The following is a 22,826-nucleotide window of genomic DNA, read 5'->3' on the forward strand; positions in this document are numbered from 1 at the left end:
ATGTGTGCTTCTCCAAGATTCCCACCCCCCCCCCCAAGGCAAAACCTTCTCGCTCTCCCGGATTGTTTGGTTAAAAAAAAAAAACACGAATATATTATAAGTCTACACATCCTGGTGTTTACAGGCTTGCCTAAGAATGATATGGTAGCGCTGCTGAAGCAGTCGGTGTTAGACTTCAAACAAGAGCTGCCGATCATCACAGCACTGGGAAACCCCTATCTCAAGGCCCGGCACTGGGAGGCTCTGCAAGAGATCACTGGAAAGTCGATCTCTCTTGATAAAAGCCTCTCAGTAGAGAAACTTCTGGCTCTCAAGGTAAATATAAATAGTTGACAAGAACACCCTGAATCATGGGTGTTTAGTTTTCATCATAGGCAAGGAAACTACAAAGAGCATGAACTAGAAAGCAGGGAGGTTGGCCGCGTGCCTGGGCCAGTGGGGAGACTGGGTGTCACCGGGAGTGGGAGAGGGGGCAAGCTCTCACTTTTACCTTCATCCCTGAAGTGGTTGGAGAACAAGGGCACCTTCTTACGTGACACACATCATTCTTCAGCACGCTAGTTCTTCTTATAGAAATTATATTTTATAGGAATTGAAATATCCGACTCCTGTAGTTCATTTTACACACAGTGAAAATGTATTCTGAACATATTAGGATATCCTCACCAATAATGATATTTTGCCTGAAACACCAAATTAGTTACCATTTGATTCCCCACAAAACTCTATTATCTAGAGCTGGTCTAGCATTCTGGATCCCTGAGTTCTAGAACTGCGTAAGCCAACCTGGCATATGGTTCCTGACTGTAATCTCACTCTGGAGGTAGAGGCAGGAGGATCAGAAGTTTGAGTTTGTAGTCCTTGACTACATAGCCTACTTGAGGACAGCCTAGTTCATATGAAGTCCTGTCTCAAAAAGATTACAGAGCAAATGGGAAGCTATACTACACTAAAAAAATGTCAGTTTTCATAGTTTAAAAAGTTTCTATTTTCTTTGCTAGCCTAGAAGAACTTCCATCTATGTTAAATTTTTGGGTATAGCTAATGTAATCAAAGCCAGTGTATTGTAACCATAATTCTGTGTAAGGAGGAATATGGGGAAAACTTGGAATCTTAGAAGAGCGAGTTTTTAAAGCCAGACTGTTTAAAGTCTCTAGACCTCACCTCAGTCCCTCTCCTGAACTCCGGATGCATATACAGCCATATTCCTGTTCATGTTTCCATCCATGTGCTCGAGCTTGGTTCAGAAGATTAGCCTGCCTTTTATTATCCATGTCTAAAATTCTTCTCTTCTTCTGCCTGCCCTCCCTTGGCTCAGTAATTGTTAGCTCCATTCTTCCAGCTCCTTATGTGAAATGACGTTTGCATTCTCCCGGTCACCCAGTCTGCATACGATTTAATCTCTCATCATTTTCTGGCTTACTCCAGCACCTCCTAAGCGATCTCTGTACCACAGAGCACTTCAGCAAGACAAGGGTCGGTGATAAGAGCTGAGCTCACGCGAACTAGCATGCTGAGAACCTAGGACACCTCCAGTGTTTGAATTGCGGTGTCTTGGATAATTTTAACTGTTCAAGCATGAGTCAGGTTAAAGCATTGCAGGCAGTCAGCTGGTGGCCTGCATGAAACCGTGTCCTGTGGTACCCCAATATATTTCCTCAGAGCCATCCTTGACTTAGTAATATGATGGGTGGTTTAAAAAGAAAGTCTGGGGGTTGGGGATTTAGCTCAGTGGTAGAGCACTTGCCTAGCAAGCGCAAGGCCCTGGGTTTGGTCCCCAGCTCAGAAAAAAAAAAAAATTAAAAAGAAAGTCTGGTACAGAATTTAGAGGGTCCAAGTGAACATGAAGAGAAGTGAGTAGAGTTTACACATGATGCAGGGGACAATATCCCAGGGCCAGAGCATCCCATTTCTCCCCAAGTTGCAGTGGCAGAGCCAAGGAGAAGACAACCTTGTGGTAGACCCCAGTGAACTTCTGAGAGGTTCTAGTAAGGGAGGAATGGTCAACCTATATAAGTTTACAAAAACCTACATTTCTTAGGCTTGACCAGGAGACGAGAGTCATGCCGAAAGATTTTGTGGAATGTCTTTGCCCTAATGACTGCCATCCTTCCGTCTGTAAGGTTATTACTAATGTTGAACATTTATAGGGTAAGGTTCTGTCGAAGGAGTTCAGGCTCTTGGGAACCTATCCTGTGCAAAGCATACCATAGAGTAACTTAGGAGAGAAAAAGGACCCTCCTGCCATCGCTGGTCATTCGCACTTGAGGCTTTGTGCTCTACGATAGCGAGAGAGATAAGTCATTAAAGGCATTTACATCCTTCCCCAAACCGCCACAGTAGCCCTGAAGACCCACCTCTTTGTCCATTAAGCTTCAATCATAAAGACTTGAAGGACTAGATTCACGTGGCTCAAGTCTTGTCTTACACATGTCTATGTCTGGATTTTATTTTCAACCATCTTGAGTATATTGGGCAAGAAAGTCTGTTTTTAGCATAAAGCTTTTAGATAGCTCCGTGGCTTTTTCATCTATTTATCTGAATAATAGATGTTGAAAGCAAGCCTCTTTCTCGGTGCTGTTGCTGAACCAATCCATACACACACCAAGTCAGCCCCTGCCCTTAGTGCCATCTTTGGTAACTTAGATGGTGAACGTTAGACATTTTCTGGTTCGTGGTCCCCACCAGGACACATTAGCAAAACACAGAGATTAAACCTCATTCTCAGCCCTGTAGAGATTATGTATAGGAGTAGGGGTAGAGTCAGCTTTCTCTAAGACATAAAAACCGTAATCCCAGACAGTTCATTCAAAGGCAGAGACTGAGAAGTCGTCTGAGTCCCTGCTAGTCCAGTGAGTGAATCTAAAGATGTTCTGTCAAGAGCTTCAGGGAACTTGAAGTCACTATGCATGGAAGGCCTGTCTATGTCACTAATGCATTGAAAAACACAGCAAAAACGAACCACCCTTAATCCTAGGGCAGGCAAAAGAAGCTGTGGGACTCTGAGCCCTTCAGGTTGCTCTCTTGGGTCAATACTCTAATGCTATAAGATACATTGTAGAAAGAAAAGGCTCTCTTCAAAGTAGCAAAGACCGGGGATTAGTGCAGAGGAACAGAAATCAAAGGAAACGGCACTTTCTGCACATACACGAGGCACACACGAACTCTTCACCCTGCCTAGGACAAGAGGAAGAGAACACTCTGGTTGAGCACAAAGCACCTGAAGTGGCTGGAGTGGCTCAACAGAACTCTGTCACCACCTGGACCCTGGCGTTAACCTCGCCAGCACCAAATCTTCAGTTCCTCGCGCCTTTCAACAAACGTGTTTAAGTGTTCCACTTTTAGATGCCCAGGGATTTAGTCGCTCCTTTGGATAGGAAGTCATTTCTTCATTTCAGATGTTTCCGTATGAAAAGAAAATCATTGAAATATCAGTATCAGCAACTAACGAAGCCTCTCTGGAGAGGATGCTGTTCAAGGTCATCGAGCTCTGGAACACGTCTCCCTTGCACCTGGTCCCACACATCACCGACGGCCGCTCCATTCTCATCATCTCATCCACTGACGACCTGATAGCTCAGCTGGAGGACTCCCAGGCCATCCTTTCAACCATCAAAGGATCTTCGTATCTCAGGCCAATTAAGGTAACCGCTGTGGGCAGTGCACCGGGAATGTTTTCCTTTCCTTCAGCCCGTCAGTTCAGCTTGGCTTTCTGCAAACTCAGATCTGACCCTCAATTATATGACTCTTTCATATGTTTACAGAGAAGATAGAATATTTAATAGTGTGAGCACTAAAAATCATTTTATAGAAGTACTTATTATTTATGAGGAAATATCAAACTTTAATTTGGATGAGCAAGATAAATTTAGATGAGATTAAAAAATGCTCCCACAAGATATCTTGTAACCCATAACCAGGAGCCCTGTACCTAATAACTTACATAAAATTCATTTTTAAACTTAATGAACTTAGTCAGGTGTGCACTGATACACTATTCAATGACAAAATTAATATAGTTGGAATACAGATATGTACCGCTCTAGGAATAGATTAGAGAGAGTCATCGAAAGGTATGTGTTCAACAAATGGAATTCAAATTATTTGTACATAGGTAAGCATTTAAGGAAAAGTGTCATTTATGTTGGCCTCAAAGAGAAAACAATGTACTACAAGAAGGGAATGGGTTATATTGTCAAACAACACAAAATACAAACCATAGTCAACGGAAGAAAAACAAGATTCACCTAAAGTGAGATACAGAAATATAGTTTAATTTTTTTTTAATTTAGAAATTAGCAGCAAGAACGCAGTTACTCATTTGACCTGGTTGCAGTTAGATAGAGCCTTGTGAGAATGCATGGTGCACTAAAATGCCTTTATTAAAATAAAGTTAATTGGAAGTTGTAAATTAGGCCTTTAATTCTGGCACTTGGGGAAATAGAAGCAGTTGGATCTCTGTGAGTTCGAAGCCAGCCCTGCCTACCAAGGGCTGCACAGTAAGACCCTGTCTTTAAAAACAGCCAGCCAATCAGTCAATCGATGGCATTTATATTTTATCAGTTATACCTTCATGCAATATGGAAGCAAGTACAGAACAATAAAGGAGGCCGGGGAATTCCAAAAGGCAAGATGAGTGAGTTAAAAGTGGGTCTTTCTGAGGGATCAGTAGGGAGGGGCTAACCCACAGGTTTGTAGATAAGCAATGTGTTTATTGTCGCTTTTAGCTGCTTTCTGACTATTTTTAAAAATGTAATAGTTAGAAAAAAGATCTAGACTCTGGAATTTTCCAAATAAAGCCTACTAGGCAGGATGGTGGTACACTCCTTCGATCCCAGTCTTCTGAAGCAGAGGTAGGCAGACTCAGAGAGAGATTATCTTCATCCATACACACGTACAGACAGACTCAATGTAGAGATTGGAATAGCACGTCACCAAACACCCGCTCATCGTCCCATGACAGAAATTGTTCAATGGATCGTCCATGTTAATTTTATAATCAGTGCATGTTACATACATTAATTTAAGGTATGTGTGCAAGTCTTGCCTAAAGACTTGTCTGTCGTGTGACCTAGGGGAAAACTGGATGAACGGGACATCTGAAAACTTTGCAAAGCCAGCTTTGTCCTCATTCCATTGATTCCTTACCAGGAGTTTTGTGTCAATGGTTACTGATTGCCTCACCTCAATTTCTATTATGTGATTGTCATGGAGTAATTGCTTGTGTTTTAATTGTTATTGTGGATTTCCCCTCTTTTGTAGCATCTTGTGAATGAATGGAATCAAAACTTGACCCTCTTCTCTCAGACCATTGACGAATGGATGACCTGTCAAAGAAATTGGCTTTCTCTTGAACCAGTCTTTCAGTCTTTAGAAATACAGAAGTAAGAAAAATAAACCATGTACATATGGGTAAAAAAAATACATGGGGAATTAACTCCTATAATCATCTAGAAATGATATCTTCAACGAATGAGCGTGAGCTGTGGTTTGAATGTGAAATGTCCCCTATGGGTCATGGTTTTGAATATTTGACCTTAAGCTATTTGTGTTACATAGGAAGACTGGGGAACCTAGGGAGATATAAAGCCTCACAGGAGGAAACGGATCATTGAGTGTGAGCCTTGGGGTTTCATAGCCTGTGGAACATTCTCTTTTCTGCTTCCTGACTGTGGATGCAATCTGCCATGCCTTCCTATCCTGGTGCAATACAGCACACCAACACACACACACACACACACACACACACACACACACACATACACACACACACACACATACAGACACACACACACACACACACACACACACACACACACACACACACACACACAGACTCTAGGTCAAAGAAACCCTTTCTTCCTTACTTGCTTTTAGTCACACATTTTGTCCCAGCAATAGGAAAGTGGCCAGAGCACTATAGACACCCACAAGGATGGCTCTGTTAGACCTCCATTGCCAGGGCAATGACTTCCTTGTCAGTACTTCTTAAGGTGCTTAGTCTTGAGAGGACTCAGTGGAGACAAATGAGCTATCCAGGCAGAATGTAATAGACTGAGAGTAAATCCTAGACGCCATTCTGACATGAGTTGGGACGGCATATGCAGTTGTAAGGCCTGGTGAGTTGTAGGAAACCACGGCCATCAGGTTAATTACTCTGAACCTTATGTTAGGGACAAAGGTGAGCTGCCGGAAGTTACGGGTGAGAACTGTTTATGTGGATATATTGCTTTATAGGGACCGAGACTTACTTTTGTTACACATGCACAGTTCTTATTGGGTGAATGCTTGGTACTTGTCTGTTAACTCACAGTTACACTTCTGAACTGTACAGTCCAGTTGTTCTGAAACCCCTCCAGGGTAAACCCACACACCTAAAGAACGTACCCTTTATGGTTACCACAACTTTAACCTTTAAATTCAGACTATAAAACTACTTTTTACTAAAGTTTTTTATTAGTAAAGAGACCAGATAGTTATTCTTTTACCAAATTTGCTAACTTAGGAAAGGAGTCTTTAGTTAGGAGATGTTGAGGAGTCTTTACAGTATGTAGAAAGAAAGAAAGAAATGGACTCAGTAACAAACCTGTAACAAATGAAGGGTGAGATCCAATACCATTGGAAGAGAAGCAGAGGTTCATCAAAGAGGGGGAGTTCCAAAGGGAATCAGTGAGAGTCCCGAATCCTGGGTGGGCTGCTTTAGAACCTTCCAGAGAGACAGGAAGGGTACTTATCATAACATAGGTATAGGGATTCAAGTGTCTTCCATGATATTTCCACTGAGTAACAGGAACACTTAACGCCGTCACCCAAAGTGAAGAGCAGGAAAATGGCGGAAGGTTGTCTGGAGAGTTTGACGTATCACCTTGAAGTAGGGGGATAGGAAAAAATGAAGTTCTCCTCCCCGGAGACGTCTGAAGACAAAAATACCAAGTCAGACAATGGCGACAGGTGTTTCCAAACTGGGGCAATCTGCAAATATCCTTAACCCATATATCAGTTAGCAAAACCAAACAAACAAACAAAAAAACCCTAGAGAGTGCCACTTTTAATTGCAGATTGAAAATTGGTTGTGTGAGGTCAGCTGGAAAGAGCCAGGTAGAGTACGCTCCTGCTGAGGGGACGCCCTGACTTTTGTCCATAGACACCTCCCATTCCAGAGGGCAACAAGAGACAAAAGGACTCCAGGTGATAGTAGCTGAGTGGAAGGAAGACTTGGACTTCCTCTGACTTCTCCACCTCAATTTCCAAGCCAGGGAAAGATGGGAAGTCCAAGTGAGCAGAAAGTAAATACAATACAACTCTTGAAAATATCCCCTCATCCAACTCCAACAGCAATGGGAATAGACTCAGATATTAGTGGTTCGTGCCTTTGTCTGGGTTTGGATTCTTTTATCCAATGGGTAAAATAGTTATTCCATAAAGAAAAAACTCTATAAGGTGGGTGGCATTTGCCTTCATTTCCTTAGCATCTAAGCTTGGGTAGCCATCTTCAGAGCTTGGATTTTACTGTATGCACTGGGATATATGGATAATCCTGCTTTTAAGCTGAATGTCTCCTGCCTTCACATCAAAGCGTGTCCCCTAAAAACCCAAATGCTAGAGTGACCCCAGAGTTTTCCCCGACTTCCATTGCAGCTCCTTTTATAGGCTAGCTTTCAATTGTGACTTAATACCCGATTTAATCAATATGTAAACTAGAAAAGTTTGTTTGGGCTGCAGTTTGGATGGTTTCAACTCATGTTTGCTTGACTGGTTGCCTTGGACACGTGGCAGGGCCAGAATATCACAGTAAGAGCAGATGACAGCCCTTTTTCCTCATGGTACTATGGCTAGGAGCAGAGATGTGGGAGGAAAGGGCTAGAGTTTCCATATCTCCTCCAGGTCACACCCCAGTGCCCTAAGTTCATCCTAGTAAGGCCCATCTCCGAAATGTTCTACCTCCTCCCTAGTCTCAGGGGCTGGGGACACACAGGCTTTTAGGAGATGTTCACGATCCAGACTGTAACATCTTTAAGGTGCAGACAGCTTTTATTTAATTTATACCAAATTTTTATCCATGTATTTTCTGTTCAGTTAGATCTTTATAAATGATAATTATATGTTTAATCCACCCTTGTTTTCTTAGAATATATGCTGCCTATACATAATAGAGATAAATGCCCAGCCAAGTCAAGTAAAGCATACAAGAATTGTCTTTTAAACTCAACAATATTGTAGATATTAATCGTAACCTTTACTCACATTAATTTTATTTTTAAAGACAGCTGGCGGCAGAGACAAAAATTTTCTCCCAGGTGCTTCTCACATGGAGAGAAATAATGTCTCGCGTACTGAACAAACTAAATGCCCTGCATATAACCATCACCACGGGAATCCTGGACAGTCTGAAAAGTTGCAACGGACATCTTGAGAGCATCAAGAAAAGTCTCGAGGTGAACAATGGCACTCGAGGACAGCAGGACTCTGATAACAGCAGCAACTTCCAGGAGGGTAGACGTCCCTCGCTGCTGTCCCAGTCGGCAGTTGTTCTAACTGTCACGGCCATTTATTTATTTATTTATTTATTTATTTATTTATTTATTTATTTGGTTTGATGGAAGTGCTACCAAATGGGGGAAAAATGGTCTGCTTAATCCAATAGCTTTCAAGCAAAGGACCGAGCCCTCACGTAGACCCACATAAGTCCTTTGAGTTTAAGCAAGTGTCACGCTGAATGAGGTGGTGGGTTTGCTGTGCTAGAACTGGCACAGAGGGAGCACTTCATACCTAACGAAGAGCGAGGACGCTATCATCCCTGTTAAGTTGCTAAGTGCAGCTGGAGTGGATGCCTCGAGATTTGTGAGTCAGAGGGCATCTGACCTGGGGTACAATCCCGTATCCGTGGTTTTCCCTCTCGGGTTTTCCATCACTCGTGGTCAATTCTGATTTAAAGACATTAAATAGAGAATTCTAGAAATGATTGACAAGTCTTAGACTTAGGACCTATCTAGGAAGTGACAGACGCTCACCCCATCCTGTCCAGGACGTGACTCATCCTCTGGGCAGGTGGGCCTGCCTCATGCATGCATCCCGCATAGTAAACAGTTCGTCGCTCCTCACCACATCAGCACCACAGTCCCACAGTGCCGGTCTCCCAGAAAGATAAAAGTCCCCAGGCTCGCAGAAGAGCCTTTTCTAGAGATGACTGCCGCTTCTGTATGTGGGTCTTGGTGGAGAGTTGTCCCCACTAAAGAGCAAGTGGTTGTATATCAAACAGCCCCAAAGCATGGTGGGTAAAGAGGAGCGCCGAGCTGGAACTTCAGAGGTTTCGATATTAAGGACAGGATGCGGACTGAAAGGGGAAAATACAAGGCCGCTTAGGAATGGAAGAAAAGTGAAATCACCAAAGGCTTTGGAAGTGCCCTGTAACATAAAAACCGACTGCCCCCAAAAGATTCAGTGGGGATCAAATGGCAGCATGAGAGGAGACTGAGAGATACGTAGAAACCTTGTCTAGGAGCTAGGAGCTAGCAAAAGATGAAGAGGGTGTCCCGGGCTCTTATACTGAGAGAAATTTCACCGAAAGAGGAGACCTGCCCTAACAGAGACTGAGGAAGGATGGGGAAGGATGAAGAAAAGGATACCTTAGGCCGGCCTACAATGACAGCCCTGCCCGTCACTAACAAAGGATGAGACTGAAAAGACAAGCTTGGTCCATCCTGGATAAGAGATGCGAGGAACCGGGTAGAGCTGAGTATAGTCCAGAATGATGTGCTCTCCGTGGGGTGACTTCTCAGACAGGGAACAGAGAGGAAAGAAAGCGGCAAGCATGGGAGGGAGTCCTGGTAGGCAGTGTCTGTGCCCTGTCAGGGTGCCGGAGGCCCGGTGGGTGATGCCTGTGCCCCTCCAGGGTGCCAGAGGCCCTGTCAGGGTGCTGGCACACGTGTGACAGGACATGTGGCACACGTGTAGCTAAGCAGAACTCTGGCTAGGTTATTCCTTTGTTGTTAGGTCACTTCTGTGTTCAGTTCCCTTTATTTCACCTTTGCCTTACCTAGAAGTACTTTGGCTTTTGTGGAGCATGGATTGTAATTTTGGCCGGATTGCGTGTGCACTTTAGTACTGTAGGTCAGGTAAGGATGTGGTCCTAAGGTGGTTGGGCATGTGTTCTCAGCTGTCTGTCTTTTGGCTTTGGACAGGAATACCTTGAACTTAAAAGAATGAATTTCCCGAGATTTTACTTCCTCAGCAACGATGAACTTCTTGATATTCTAGCTAACAGCAGAGATCCTGAATCCGTACAGGTAACAACAGCCCTTGTCCTCTCGAGCGGCATTGTCCCCATACTCTGTCAGGGCGTACTGTTCTGTTCAACCAACACGAGCCTTCTGCTTTGCAGCCTCACCTTGTGAAATGTTTTGAAAATGTAAGACACGTGCTACTGTGGAAACAGGGCATCGGCCCTCCCTCTGTGAAGATGCTCATCTCTGCTGAAGGGGAAGGCCTGGTGCTGCCCAAGTAGGAGGAACGCTCTGCGACCAAACGCTTACCCTGGGCACTAATTCACACTGGCTTTTGTCCCACATGAATCTAACTTTTCAGAGAGAATGGACGTTCCCTGTCTTGGGGATATTGGCATTGTTCTGGCCTGGGTTTCACTATGGTGGCTTCTTAGGCAAATGCAACAAGCACAGGCCTTCTGTCACAGGGATCCTGTTTAGTGGCCTCAGAAGGGGTCCTCCAGTACTTGGCTCCTGATACAAGTTTTGTTGAGAAAAAGCACCCTGTGCCCAAGCCTTCTACCCAACAAAGTCCCAGCCCAATTTAGGTATTTAAAACAATCATGAAAAAAAAAACAAAAATACCTTATAATTCAATTCATCTCTCATGCATTCAGCTTTATGTAGAAGATTTTATGCTGATTTTTGACAGAATTCCCTAAAGCTATGTGGTTATTTTCCTATGGTTTTTCCAAGTTAAAAATCAGTAAAAACCAGAAGATGCGTTCTGTATGTACCCATAAGTACATATGTGTGTTGAGAACTTAATTTACAAGTTTCACAAATAAATGAAATGTTACTATCTGTAATATTACAGTAATTTTTATAACTTTCTAACAAATTACAGGAAAATCCGTGTAAGAGCCGCTATAGAACAGTGGATGGTAAATGTAGAAAAAAGCATGTTCGATGTGCTAAAGAAGTAAGTCCAGGGTTTACACCCAAGTGTACATGTGTGTGCAAGCATGTGTGTATGTGAGACAGAGAGGGGGGGTGTATATCCCGAGTGTGTGCATGTGTGTGTGTGTGCGAGCATGTGTGTGTGAGAGACACAGGGGGGGATATGCATCCCAAGTGTGTGCGTGTGTGTGTGTGTGTGTGTATACATGTGTATGTGTGTGTGTGTGTGTGTGTGTGTGTGTACGGGGGGGCAAATGAAGTATTCAGAGAAGCATGCAGAGTGGACTTTAATAGAGCATAACATATGACGTGAGTGATAGAGAATCTCACTGTTTCTGAAGTGCAAATACCCACAAACACTGCTCTGGTCAGGTGTGGGGGAGGGGCACAATGCCAGCCAATACCGGAACTCAGGAAGACCTCAGGCTCACTCCTCTGTCTTTCTGTACCACACTTACTCAGGTTGCTGACTCAGTTTAGACCTGGAGGTGAGAGGTATCCTGAAGACAGACCGGCCTTGTACATGTTAGGCAGCTGTGGGCAGAGTGACAGTCCTCACTTAGTGTATGCAATATTTTCCTTTTTGTACTTAGTCTGTTACTGCCATCCACTTACAGGGAGGAAAGTAGCCCAGAATATAAACTTTTAGAAGGAACTCGACTGGAAAAATTCAGCCACATTTCTAATTTTTATTAAAAGCTTCTTTGACACAATATATTTTATCAGCTCTTTCCCTCCCGGCCCCTCCCAGCTCTCCTCCACCTCCCTCCCTCCCTCCCAGCTTCCCTCCACCTCCCTCCCTCCATCCCTCCCTCCCAGCTCCCCTCCACCTCCCTCCCTCCCAGCTCCCCTCCACCTCCCTCCACCTCCCTCCCTCCATCCCTCCCTCCCAGCTTCCCTCCACCTCCCTCCCTCCATCCCTCCCTCCCAGCTTCCCTCCACCTCCCTCTCTCCATCCCTCCCTCCCAGCTTCCCTCCACCTCCCTCCCTCCCAGCTTCCCTCCACCTCCCTCCCTCCATCCCTCCCTCCCAGCTCCCCTCCACCTCCCTCCCTCCCAGCTCCCCTCCACCTCCCTCCCTCCCAGCTTCCCTCCACCTCCCTCCTTACCTCCCTCCCTCCCAGCTCTCCCTCCTTACCTCCCTCCCTTCCAGCTCCCCTCCACCTCCCTCCCTCCCAATGCCATCTTCCTTCCCAGCCCAAGCTTTCTAGAACACAGCTGATTGTTAGCATTTTCATGACACGATTATGAAGGTATGACTCTCCCTTGCCTCTGCTTCTGTCTTGGGGTGACAGATGAGCCAGAAAGATGCCCCCTGTAAACTTATGTGGACTAAGCATTTTTAGTGATAACATTGTATTCAAATCTAATAGACATCTCCTCTTAATGTAATATATATTATATTATATTATATTATATTATATTATATTATATTTCTACTAAGCCAGGTGGAAGGTTTGCTGACAGGAAAAGAGCAGCTTAAAACCATGTATTATTCATAACCCATGTTCAGATTAAAATACGAATGGTATTATTGCTTCATCATTAAATGGCATCATCACTGAGCCTGTATGGATAATATAAATGTATTTTTGGTTTATAGATTTATAACTCAAGGTATTGAAGACTGGAAATTTCATACTTTTTCTGACTGGGTCATGTCACATCCAGGGCAAGTGGTCCTCACTGTGGTGAGTTCATGTCACCTTGAGTCACAAAGAGAAGATTTAGTGTGTGGTTGCAGTGCTCAGGAAAAAAATAAGGAAAATGAATTACTATGATGGGTACTGATATAACCTGGTTATTTTGAAGTATATTAAGATGGATATATTTATAGATACACAAATGATATCATAAATACAGTAAAATTATTACAGAAATATGCTGGTATTCCAGAATTCCTTCACTTTTTTAGAGTTTAAAAATCTTCAGATTATAATATGAAATTAAGATAACCTATAAATCATTTTTCTTAAAGGTATCAACTATATTACATTATAACACTTTTTTTTATTGTTACCGTTAAAAAGTTACTCCAGACTTGGTGGCTTAAAACTATTAAATTTGCCATTCTAAAGACATGTGTGTTGGGCGCCCTGCCGAGATCAAGGTGTCAGCAGGATCCAGTGGAGGCCTGCAGCAGCCCCTAGAGAGCAGGTCACCAGCTTACCTCAGCCTGCTGGCTCCTCCTTAAGGACCTCCTTAAGGCTGGTCATGGTGCATCTTCCCGACTTCCTTCTCCAGTCCTCACTCCTGCTCAGAGGCAGAAGCAAGTCTGCAGTTGTAAGGATTCACGTGACAGATAACCCAGAGTAACCCCTCCATCTCAAGACTCCTAGTCACATCCCCCATCTTTCCAGGCGCCGGGGTTAGGACAGGAATGGATAAGTGGGAAGCCATTATTCTGTAAACCTGTTAGTGTGACTATGATTGCTTTTCTTGAGGATAAAAGAGAGGAAGGCTGCAGCGGAGGGCTCAGTGGCTAAGAGCACTCCCTGCCTTGCAGAGGACCCAGGTTCAGTTCCCAAGCACCCACGTAATGGCTCACCACCTCCTATAACTGCGGTTCCATAAGAAACCTCTCATAATGGCTCCTGCACACATGTGGTGTGCCTGTGCTCACACAGGCACATGTCATATGCGCAAAGAAAACCAAAATTGTCAGTTGGTCTGAGAAATTGTTGAACTCTCCCTTAGCAAAATGTATGAAATAAGGCAAAAAAGGGGTACCAAGGGGGGCGGCATTGAGTGGGGAGGGTGCTGGAGGGGGAGGCAGGACAGGAAGCAAGAGAGTAGCCACCGAAACTGAGGAGGTCTTTCCATGTGTGTCTCTGATCTTTCAAATGCTCACAAGAAAAGTGGGTGATCTTAGTTTCTCAGGCGCCTAGAGATCTGTGTCATGCTTTGTGACATGAAATGTACCCCATATCTGTGTTTGAACACTTGGACCCAGCTAGAAGTGCTGGGCACCTGCCTAGAGGAAGCTGGTCTCCAGGGGTTCAGGGTGAGGCAGACCTTAAGGTTTTGTAGCCCTGGCTGGCTCTGGTTCTTTGTTCTTTGTGTGAGAGCAAACAGCTTCATGTTCCTGATCCCAAAGCTGAGAGCTGCTACCCTTCCCACACCTGACACAGCAAACCACGAGCCAAGATAAATCCTTAGGAAGTTACTTCTTGATAGGTATTTTATCCCAACAGTGAGCAGTGTCACTAATGCAGTCTGAAACTGGATTGCTTGTCAAGTCATTTGGGTCAGTGTGAACACCGGAGGCTGCTTAACTGGGGAGATCTAGGTAGCAAGCCTGTGCCATAAGCAACTGTTATTAAATATTGTAGAAACTATGTTTGACTTACAGCTCTCTTAGTTAAAAAGAAGTCCCCAGTTTTAAGTTGTCTAACCCATCCAATTCTCAAGTCTTCATTAAGGTCACCTAGGGCGGTAGACAGAAAGTTTGCTCTCCACGTAACTAAGTAAATGCCAGGTCTTAAAAGCTGGTATAGAGTGAGTCTATGAAGGAGACAGAATTACAGGAGGCTCTGTACACTTCTGTGGTTTGACAAATTCAAATAGTCCAGTGTGATGCAAGAGTAGCCCTTTGCCAGCTTAGTGGTCCAAGGGGGCTTAACCATAAGTAGCAGCTGCCTTCTGCTCTCACAGTCCACTCTAGAGTTTTACTCACTGAACGCACTCCTGCCCGAGCTTCCCGACCTCCATCACCCGTTGCCTGTTTCCCACCCCAGGATGTAATTTATAGAATTGACCTCCGCATAGAGTTGTCTCTGAATAAAAAGATATTTTTGAAAGATGGGATAATGAGACACCACCAGGTACTGTCCACAAAGAGATTTTTTTCTGTGTAGATTTGTCCATGCTATAACAATTAGTAATGTGTGTTAAATATATAGTAAATACAGCTAATTCCTCTATCAGTAAATGTATCATCATCCTAGAGTTGGTGGGGCCGTGGGAAATGGAGCCGACTGAAGGGGTGGGCTACAGTCTCTCACAACAGCCAGCTTTAGTCAGAGTTCCTCCTGTCCGCTATCCAGGAGGAGCATGAAAACACATTCCAAGGACAATCCAGTGATTTTGAAGAAACAGGTTTCAAGACTCCTGTCCTGTTTTCTTGGAGTGTTCTCACAAGCACTTAGAGTTCTCACACAACTGTATTCCTGGACCATGTTCCAAACTAAGTGTATCATTAGAACTTTTTAAAACTACGATTCACAGAGTTCCCTTCCTCAACACAGATCTTCTCACTTGAGGCTGTAACTCATGCACCACCGTCATCTCACGCTGCGCACAGTGGAATTCCTCGCCGCGTAGTCATTTTGCCTACAAGCTTCCCAAGCCTCAGTCTCTAGTCACTCACTGATCCCTGGATTATGAGCCTAGAACATCTTATTAGAGTTGGTTGTCAAGTAGCGTTCCCCAGGGAAGAGAAAAGCATTTGGTTGTCCAACATCAAATGGTCAGCCCTGAAAACATACAAGTACTAGTATAGAGATTGAGCAGATCTGACTTGTGTGTGTGTGTGTGTGTGTGTGTGTGTGTGTGTTCCTAATGTGTATGTATATTCCTAGTGTGTGTATATATAGATATATTCTTAATGTTTATATATATTCTTAATTGTATATATTACTAATATGTGTATGTATGTATATGTTCCTAATGTGTGTGTGTATATATATATATATATATATATATATACATATATATATATATATTCCTAATGTGTACAGATGTCCCTGGGTTGTGTGTGTGTGTGTGTGTGTGTGTGTGTGTGTGTGTGTGTATTTAAGTATTAACAATTAATGAAAATAGAAGAGACCATGAATTTGAAACAGAGCAAGGAGAAGTCTCTGGGAGGGTTTTGAGGGGGATAAGGAGGGTAATTACGTGATTGTATTATAAGCTCACAGAATTAAACAAATGTACTTTTAAAAGTTCACTTCTGCTACCTGCAGAAGAAGAATGTTGATTAATGCCCCAGATTTCTACCATCTATCTCCTTAACCTTTCCCTGGAAAAAATATCACCACACTATGTATTTCCTCTGTGCAAATGATCCCCATTTACATAACTGTACAGCTCTATTTCTGCTTTTGAAATAAGTGCTTCAAATTCAGCACAGCTCAAAGTAAATCCATGAGGACCCTTTATCCAAACATGACCTTCTTCCAGAAGATGCTATCTAGACAAGGGGCTGATTTACAAACTTGGAGCTTTGCTGATGATTTCCTTCCTTTAATGTCTACAGTCAGCCTGATTTTAACCTAGCTGGTCCACACAGCTCTCATCTGCCTGGGAAGAATGAATCTGACAGATGAATCAGATGTTAGAAGTTACATAATTTTATTAACCATTTTGTGCTAGGAGTATTACACTAGTGTCTCACCGAGAAGACAACACTGATTTAATATGGTTTTTTTCCTACCATTGTGAATGTGCTCAGGTTTTCATTTAATGACCATGTGTTAAGAATGTAAGATTAACTGTGAGGACTCCCTTGAAAAAGGATGAGCCCTCAGTTGCCCTTCCCCTCATATGATGGAATGTTTCTGAGCATTCTTGGGGCGTGGGGGCGTGGCCTTGGGGCGTGGGGCGTGGCCTTGGGGCGTGGTCTTATACAGATAAGCATGGCTGGGCGCGAGGGCCATGTCATATTCAGAGGACGTTTTACGCGCAGCACGCCTCCCCGTCCTCTGGTTCTTGCATCATCCCCAACCCTTGGAGGGGGTGAGCACTCCACCATTTCTCCTGCACACGACCCTGATTGAATCCACTGGAACACACAGGCACACAAGGAAGAGGAGGGGCTTCAATAGGAAAGGAGTGGGTGCCGGGAAGTCAAATGACTTTAACTCATTCTGCATGCATATGAAGCCATCAAAACTAAAACAGATTTTAAAAACCTAAGATTTAGAAAACGTAAGTAGTAAGCATCAATCGAAACGCAGCCTTCGGCTTTTGAATGTACATGTGCCTTGTTTCCCACACTGGTCACCCTCCACACCTACAACACTTAATTCATGGAGAAGAATACTAACTAAAATAAAATTATATGCCTCTATTGACGTGCACCTCCCTCCCCTTTCTTTCAGAGCCAGATTATGTTTTATAATGACTGTTTGAAAGGCTTCATGAGTTATAATCCAAGAGAAAAACTAGAGGCAGTCCACGCCCGTGTGCTGCATCAACTGGATGACATTGCGATGCTGGTCACGCAGAATACCAGCAACCTGCGCACAAAAACCATGCTGGCAGCAACGCTGATCATCTACGTCCACTGCAGAGACATCCTGACCGATCTGCTAGTTAAGAACATCTTCAACATGCAGGACTTTGAGTGGTGCAGGTAAGTGGCCAATTATGACTATCTTACACATTCTTTTTTTTTTTTTCTATTCTTTTTTTTTCGGAGCTGGGGACCGAACCCAGGGCCTTACGCTTGCTAGGCAAGCGCTCTACCACTGAGCCAAATCCCCAACCCCTACTTTACACATTCTTATATAGAGACCATTACGTTCTCTGCTTCAAACATCATCTTGCAATCTGGTTTGCACTTCAAGAATTCATTGTTCCTCTAAACATGTGGTCATCTGCCTGCTTCCTTGGCCCTTCCTCTCCTCAGTTCTGCTTCTCTGTGCCCTGTCTTTCTGCACTTATGACGCTATGTGTGTCCTGTCTGCTGTCACTGACCATGGAAACAGGTTTCAGCAGTAGTAATGAGAGGTCTCCCGGGTGCCTCTTTTTCTACCAATGAGCTACCAATGTGGAACAGACAAGGTAGAAGAAACTCACAGAAGAACATTTCTAGACAACTTGCCAACTCAGAACGGAGTGATGAGGAAGGATTACATACAGAAAGCTGCTATCTCTGCTGGGTGAGACCGAGCACAGGTCTCATGCACGAAATGAAGGTTTCCTGTGTCTGCCCATGGTTGTGTCCTCTCATGTAAGAGGTTGCAAGATGGAAATGTACACATAGTTTTACGTTGCTTTTATCTTAAATTTTATTTTGACAACTGACTCGGGTTTTTTAATTTCTTCATAATCTTTTCAGCTATTCCAGAAGGGAATTAGAGGTGCAAATAAACATGTATAAGCAGACAATTACATCACACTATCAACTGCAAGTGTAGGGAGGGAAGAAACCACTCAAAGGTAGGGCCGAGAGGCTGTGCAAGGATGCTAGGAATTCTGGGATGTTTGGCCTTCCGTCTGGGGTTCAAAAGCAAAACAGCTCCAAACTGTTAAAGATGTGCACGGATTATTAGATTATTATAAGTTTGTACCTTATGGTTTCTAATATCAAATACAGTCCAGAGTAAATGTTACATTCCCTTTAATTTAATACTTTGATTTGTTTGCTTTACTATTTTCATACAATATCTATTTTAATTATATTCTTTCCCTTCCCCCAGATCCTCCCCAACTTCCCTACCCACCTAACTTTATGTTCTTTCCCTCACAAAAAAAGCAAACGGCAAAACAAAAACAATAAGACAATAATAAGCAAAACAAAAAGCACAGAAAAGTACAGATTTCACTTCGTGTTGACCCCTCCTCCTGTGCACATGGGCGCCCTGGGGTGTGGTTGATAAATACCCAGTGTGATTCCATTGGAGAAAGCTGGCTTTTCCCTTTCTAAGAGGTATCAGTCACAATCAGTTTCTTGGTTAGGGCTGGGACTTTGTGTCCACCTCCCCTTCTCGGTGCTGGGGTTTGGTCTGGTTTGAACCTGTGCAGGTCTCGTGCATGCTGTCCCAGCCTCTGTGAGTTCATGTGTGCATCAGTCCTGCAGTGTCTGGAAGGCACTGTTTCTCTAGAGTCATCCACCACCTCTGGTTCTTACTATCTTTCTACTTCCTCTCGTGCCTAGACCCCGAGCCTTGATGGGTGGGGGTGGGATAAAGAGATCCCACGTAGGGCTGAGTGATACCTAGTCTCTCGCTCTTCCGGTATACACTGTCCAGTTGCAAGCCTCTCTGTGAATCACCGTATACCCCAAGTAGAAACTTCTCCGGTGTGGTGAGCAGTATCTCTGTAGTTAGATGTAGCACCGGGGCTATGCCCAAGTGTGGTGTAGCTGGATCCTGTTGTAGATCACTTTTCTGCCTTTTGATGAAACTTCACCCTGATTTCCATATTGGCTGTACCAGTTCAAACTCCCATCAGCCATGAATGTGTGTCCGCTTTCCCACAGCCTGACCAGCATGTGCTGTCATTTATCGTCCATTCTGGTAGAGGTAAGATGAAGTCTCAGAGTAGTTTGAATTTTATCCCCTCCCCCCGCCCTTGGCTAGGGGTTTTGAACATCTTTAGGTGTCTCTCAGCTATTTGGACATCGTCTTTTCACAACTCACTATTGGCTCTATATCTCATTTTTAAATGAGCTGTTTGGTCCCTTGATGTTAGGTTTTGTTCTTTGCACATTCTAGATACCCACTCTCAGTCAGAGAGATAATTAGTAAAGTTCTTCCCATCCTGTTGGCTACCGCTTTGCTCAGATAACAGCATCCTCTGCCGCATAGAAGCTGTGTAGCTTCGTGAGGTCTTATTTATTAACCATTGGCCTCATGTCTGTGTTGCCGGGGTCCTGTTCAGAAAGTCCTGTGCCCACGAGCTCAGGTGAGGAGTGCCTGGCAGCCAGCTCCATCAGATTCCGAGTATCTGGCCCTGGTCCGCTGTGCAGGGTGACAGATAAGGATCCGTGTGGTTGTAATTCCACATCCAGCCGCACAGTGTGACCAGCGCCATTTATTCAGAATGCTATCTTTTTCTCCAGTCGTAATTTTGGCTTCTTTGTCTGTAGGTATGGGGGCTTACGCTGGGTCTTCCAATTCTATTGTATTGATTAGTGTCTCTATGCCAGTATCTCCCTATTTTATTATGATAGCTCTGAAGCACAACGTGAAATCTGGAATGGTGATGCTCTAGGAGGTCTGTAATTTCTCAGGATGGCTTCAGCCATGCTGGATTTTGGATTTCCAGATGAAGTCGAAGCTTATCTTGTTGTTGTCGTTGTAGTCGTCATCGTCGTCGTCGTCACCGTCGTTGTTGTCATCATCGTTGTTGTTGACAATGTTTGTTTTAAGTTTCTTTTAAGAATTGTGTTGGGATTTTTATGATGATTGCAGTGAGCCTATAGATTTCTTTTATGATTCTATGCATAAAAATCTCTAAAGACTGCACTGGGAAACCTCTACAGCCAATAAAGCACTTTCGGCAGAGTAGCAGGATACAAAACTAACTCACAAAATCAGGATAATAGTAGCTTCAAAAGGAGGGATTTGGAAATGTCCCTTCAGTTTTTATTTTGCAGAATAATTTGAGGGGTATCTGAGGGCTGCCTTTGGTAGGATAGCCATTTCACAATATTAATCCTGCTGATCGAGCTACGAGTACGGAAGGTCTAACTGATAACTGCTTCCATGTCTTAAGGTTCTTATTATACAAGTCTTTCACTTGCTTGGTGCAGTTATCTGGAGATATTGAGACTGTCATGAACAGTGTTGTCCTCGTTGTTGTAGTTGAGACTGTTGTGAACGGCGTTGTCCTCGTTGTTGTAGTTGAGACTGTTGTGAACGGCGTTGTCCTCGTTGTTGTAGTTGAGACTGTTGTGAACGGCGTTGTCCTCGTTGTTGTAGTTGAGACTGTTGTGAACGCATTGTGTTTGTTTTTGTAGTTGTTCAGTGTTCTTTGCATCGTGTATTTATTACCTGTGCTCTCTCATTTATTTCATAGTAAGAACTTACTTTCAGCGATTTTGAAATGGAATGATATTTATCATGTTCTTCAATGAAACTAAAAAAGAATTTTAAACCCTCTTATTTCTATTTAGATTTTGCATTCTTTCCTCATCGTTTCTCTATTTCTACACTCTTCTATTTTTTTCATTAATTTATTTACTTTACATACTGATTGGAGCTTGCCCTTCCTTCTCTCCTCCCAGTCCCTCCCTCTCACCTACTGTCTCCCTAATGTGCCCTCCCTTTCTCCTCAGAGAAGGAAGACCTCCCATGGATAACAACCTGCTATGGCATATTAAGTTGAAGTGGGACTGGTTGCATCTCCTTCTATTGAGGTTTGACAAAGCCGTCCAGTTAAGGAAAGGGGGTCCAAAGGCAGGCAACAGAGTCAGACACAGTCCCTGCTCATACTGTTAGAGGTCCCACATGAAGACCAAGCTATACATCTGTTACATATGTGTAGGGGGACTAGGTCCATCCCTTAGGTCTCTGGTTGGTGGTTTACTCTCTGAGGCCCTGTATGCCCAGGTTGGTTGATTCTGTAGGTTTTCTTGTGGTGTCCTTGACCACTCTCACTCTTTCAATCCCCACCACAAACACTACCACAAGATTACCCAAGCTCAGCCTATGGTTTTGCTGTGGGTCTCTGTATCTGTTCTCATCAGCTGCCAAGTGAAGCCACTCAGAGGACTGTTATGCTAGCCTGTCTACAAATATAGGAGCAGGGGTTGGGGATTTAGCTCAGTGGTAGAGCGCTTGCCTAGAAAGCACAAGGCCCTGGGTTCGGTCCCCAGCTCCGAAAAAAAGAACCAAAAAAAAAAAACAAAAACAAAAACAAAAACAAATATAGGAGCATACTATTGACAGTGATGGGGTGGGCTCTCTCCCTTTCTCTCTCCATCTCCCTCTCCCTCTCCCCTCTCCGTCTCCCTTTCCATCTCTCTCTCCCTCTTCCTTTCCCTCCCTCCCTCTCTCTCTCTCTCTCTCTCTCTCTCTCTCTCTCTCTCTCTCTCTCTCTCCCTCTCCTTCTCTCTGTCTGTCTGTCTGTCTGTCTGTCTGTCTGTCTGTCATTGCATGGGACTTAAGTTGGGCCAATCATCTGTAAATATATTCTTTAAAGTGGCAGTTTCTCTTTATCCCTAGCTAGCTCCCAAATGAATGAGACAAAGACTATAAGATTTATTTGATAAACTTAACAACACAATAACTGGGCAGTTAATAGTCTATTCTAAACTAATCTGGCTACCTCCTAGCCAAAATCTCTGAGACACTTGGAATTTAATATTGGTCTGGCTCTCTTGGCCTCAGGTATTCTTCCATACTGTCTCTCCCAGATTCCCTTCCTTGTGGAGAATCCTCTCTTCCTCCCTCCCTCCCTCTCTCTCTCTCTCTCTCTCTCTCTCTCTCTCTCTCTCTCTCTCTCTCTCTCCCTCTCTCCCCTCTCACTTTCTCTGGCTGGTGGAAGTCCAGTCCTATTATTTTCTTCTGCCCAGACATTGGCTGGGCCTTTTTTATTGACAAGTCAGAGAATAGGTGGGAAGAAATGTTTACACAAATTTAAGACAGGAGATCCTTGGAATAAGCATTACGATGCCACATCGTCCTGCAACAAGACTTGGGGGCAAAGAAATCGGCATTTGAATGATAAAAGAATAATCTTTACACAGTGCATGATAGCATTGTGCCTACAGTGGTTGGTTGGCCATTTCCTCACTGCTCTGCCCCTCAGTAACCCTACACTTCTTACTGGCAGGAAAAATTGTGGGTCGAAGGTTTTGTGGCTGGGTTGGTGTCCCCATCGCTCCATCAGAAGTCTTGCCTGGTTGCAGGAGTTGATTGTTACATGTTCCATATCCCCTACTCCAAGGGTCACCCTCATAGATTCCTGGGAGTCTCACCATTGTCTAGATTTC

The 22,826-nt window shown here is 43.9% G+C and overlaps 1 protein-coding gene across 11 annotated transcripts in view; it reads left to right on the forward strand.

The window, feature by feature from the left end:
* The window catches only part of Dnah14 (dynein axonemal heavy chain 14), a 216,593-nt gene that overhangs the window by 45,811 nt on the left and 147,956 nt on the right, over positions 1-22,826 (forward strand). For 10 of the 11 annotated variants that reach the window (XM_039091477.2, XM_039091479.2, XM_063272768.1 and 7 more), the window contains 9 exons: positions 125-315; positions 3,399-3,644; positions 5,263-5,384; positions 8,264-8,435; positions 10,182-10,286; positions 10,382-10,500; positions 11,110-11,184; positions 12,765-12,852; positions 17,263-17,516. In XM_039091477.2, coding sequence (XP_038947405.1) covers positions 125-315; positions 3,399-3,644; positions 5,263-5,384; positions 8,264-8,435; positions 10,182-10,286; positions 10,382-10,500; positions 11,110-11,184; positions 12,765-12,852; positions 17,263-17,516 — 1,372 coding nt within the window. The other variant, XM_039091486.2, reaches the window with a different exon arrangement.

Source organism: Rattus norvegicus, chromosome 13 (genome assembly GCF_036323735.1).
Source record: "Rattus norvegicus strain BN/NHsdMcwi chromosome 13, GRCr8, whole genome shotgun sequence".
Lineage (NCBI taxonomy): Eukaryota > Metazoa > Chordata > Mammalia > Rodentia > Muridae > Rattus > Rattus norvegicus.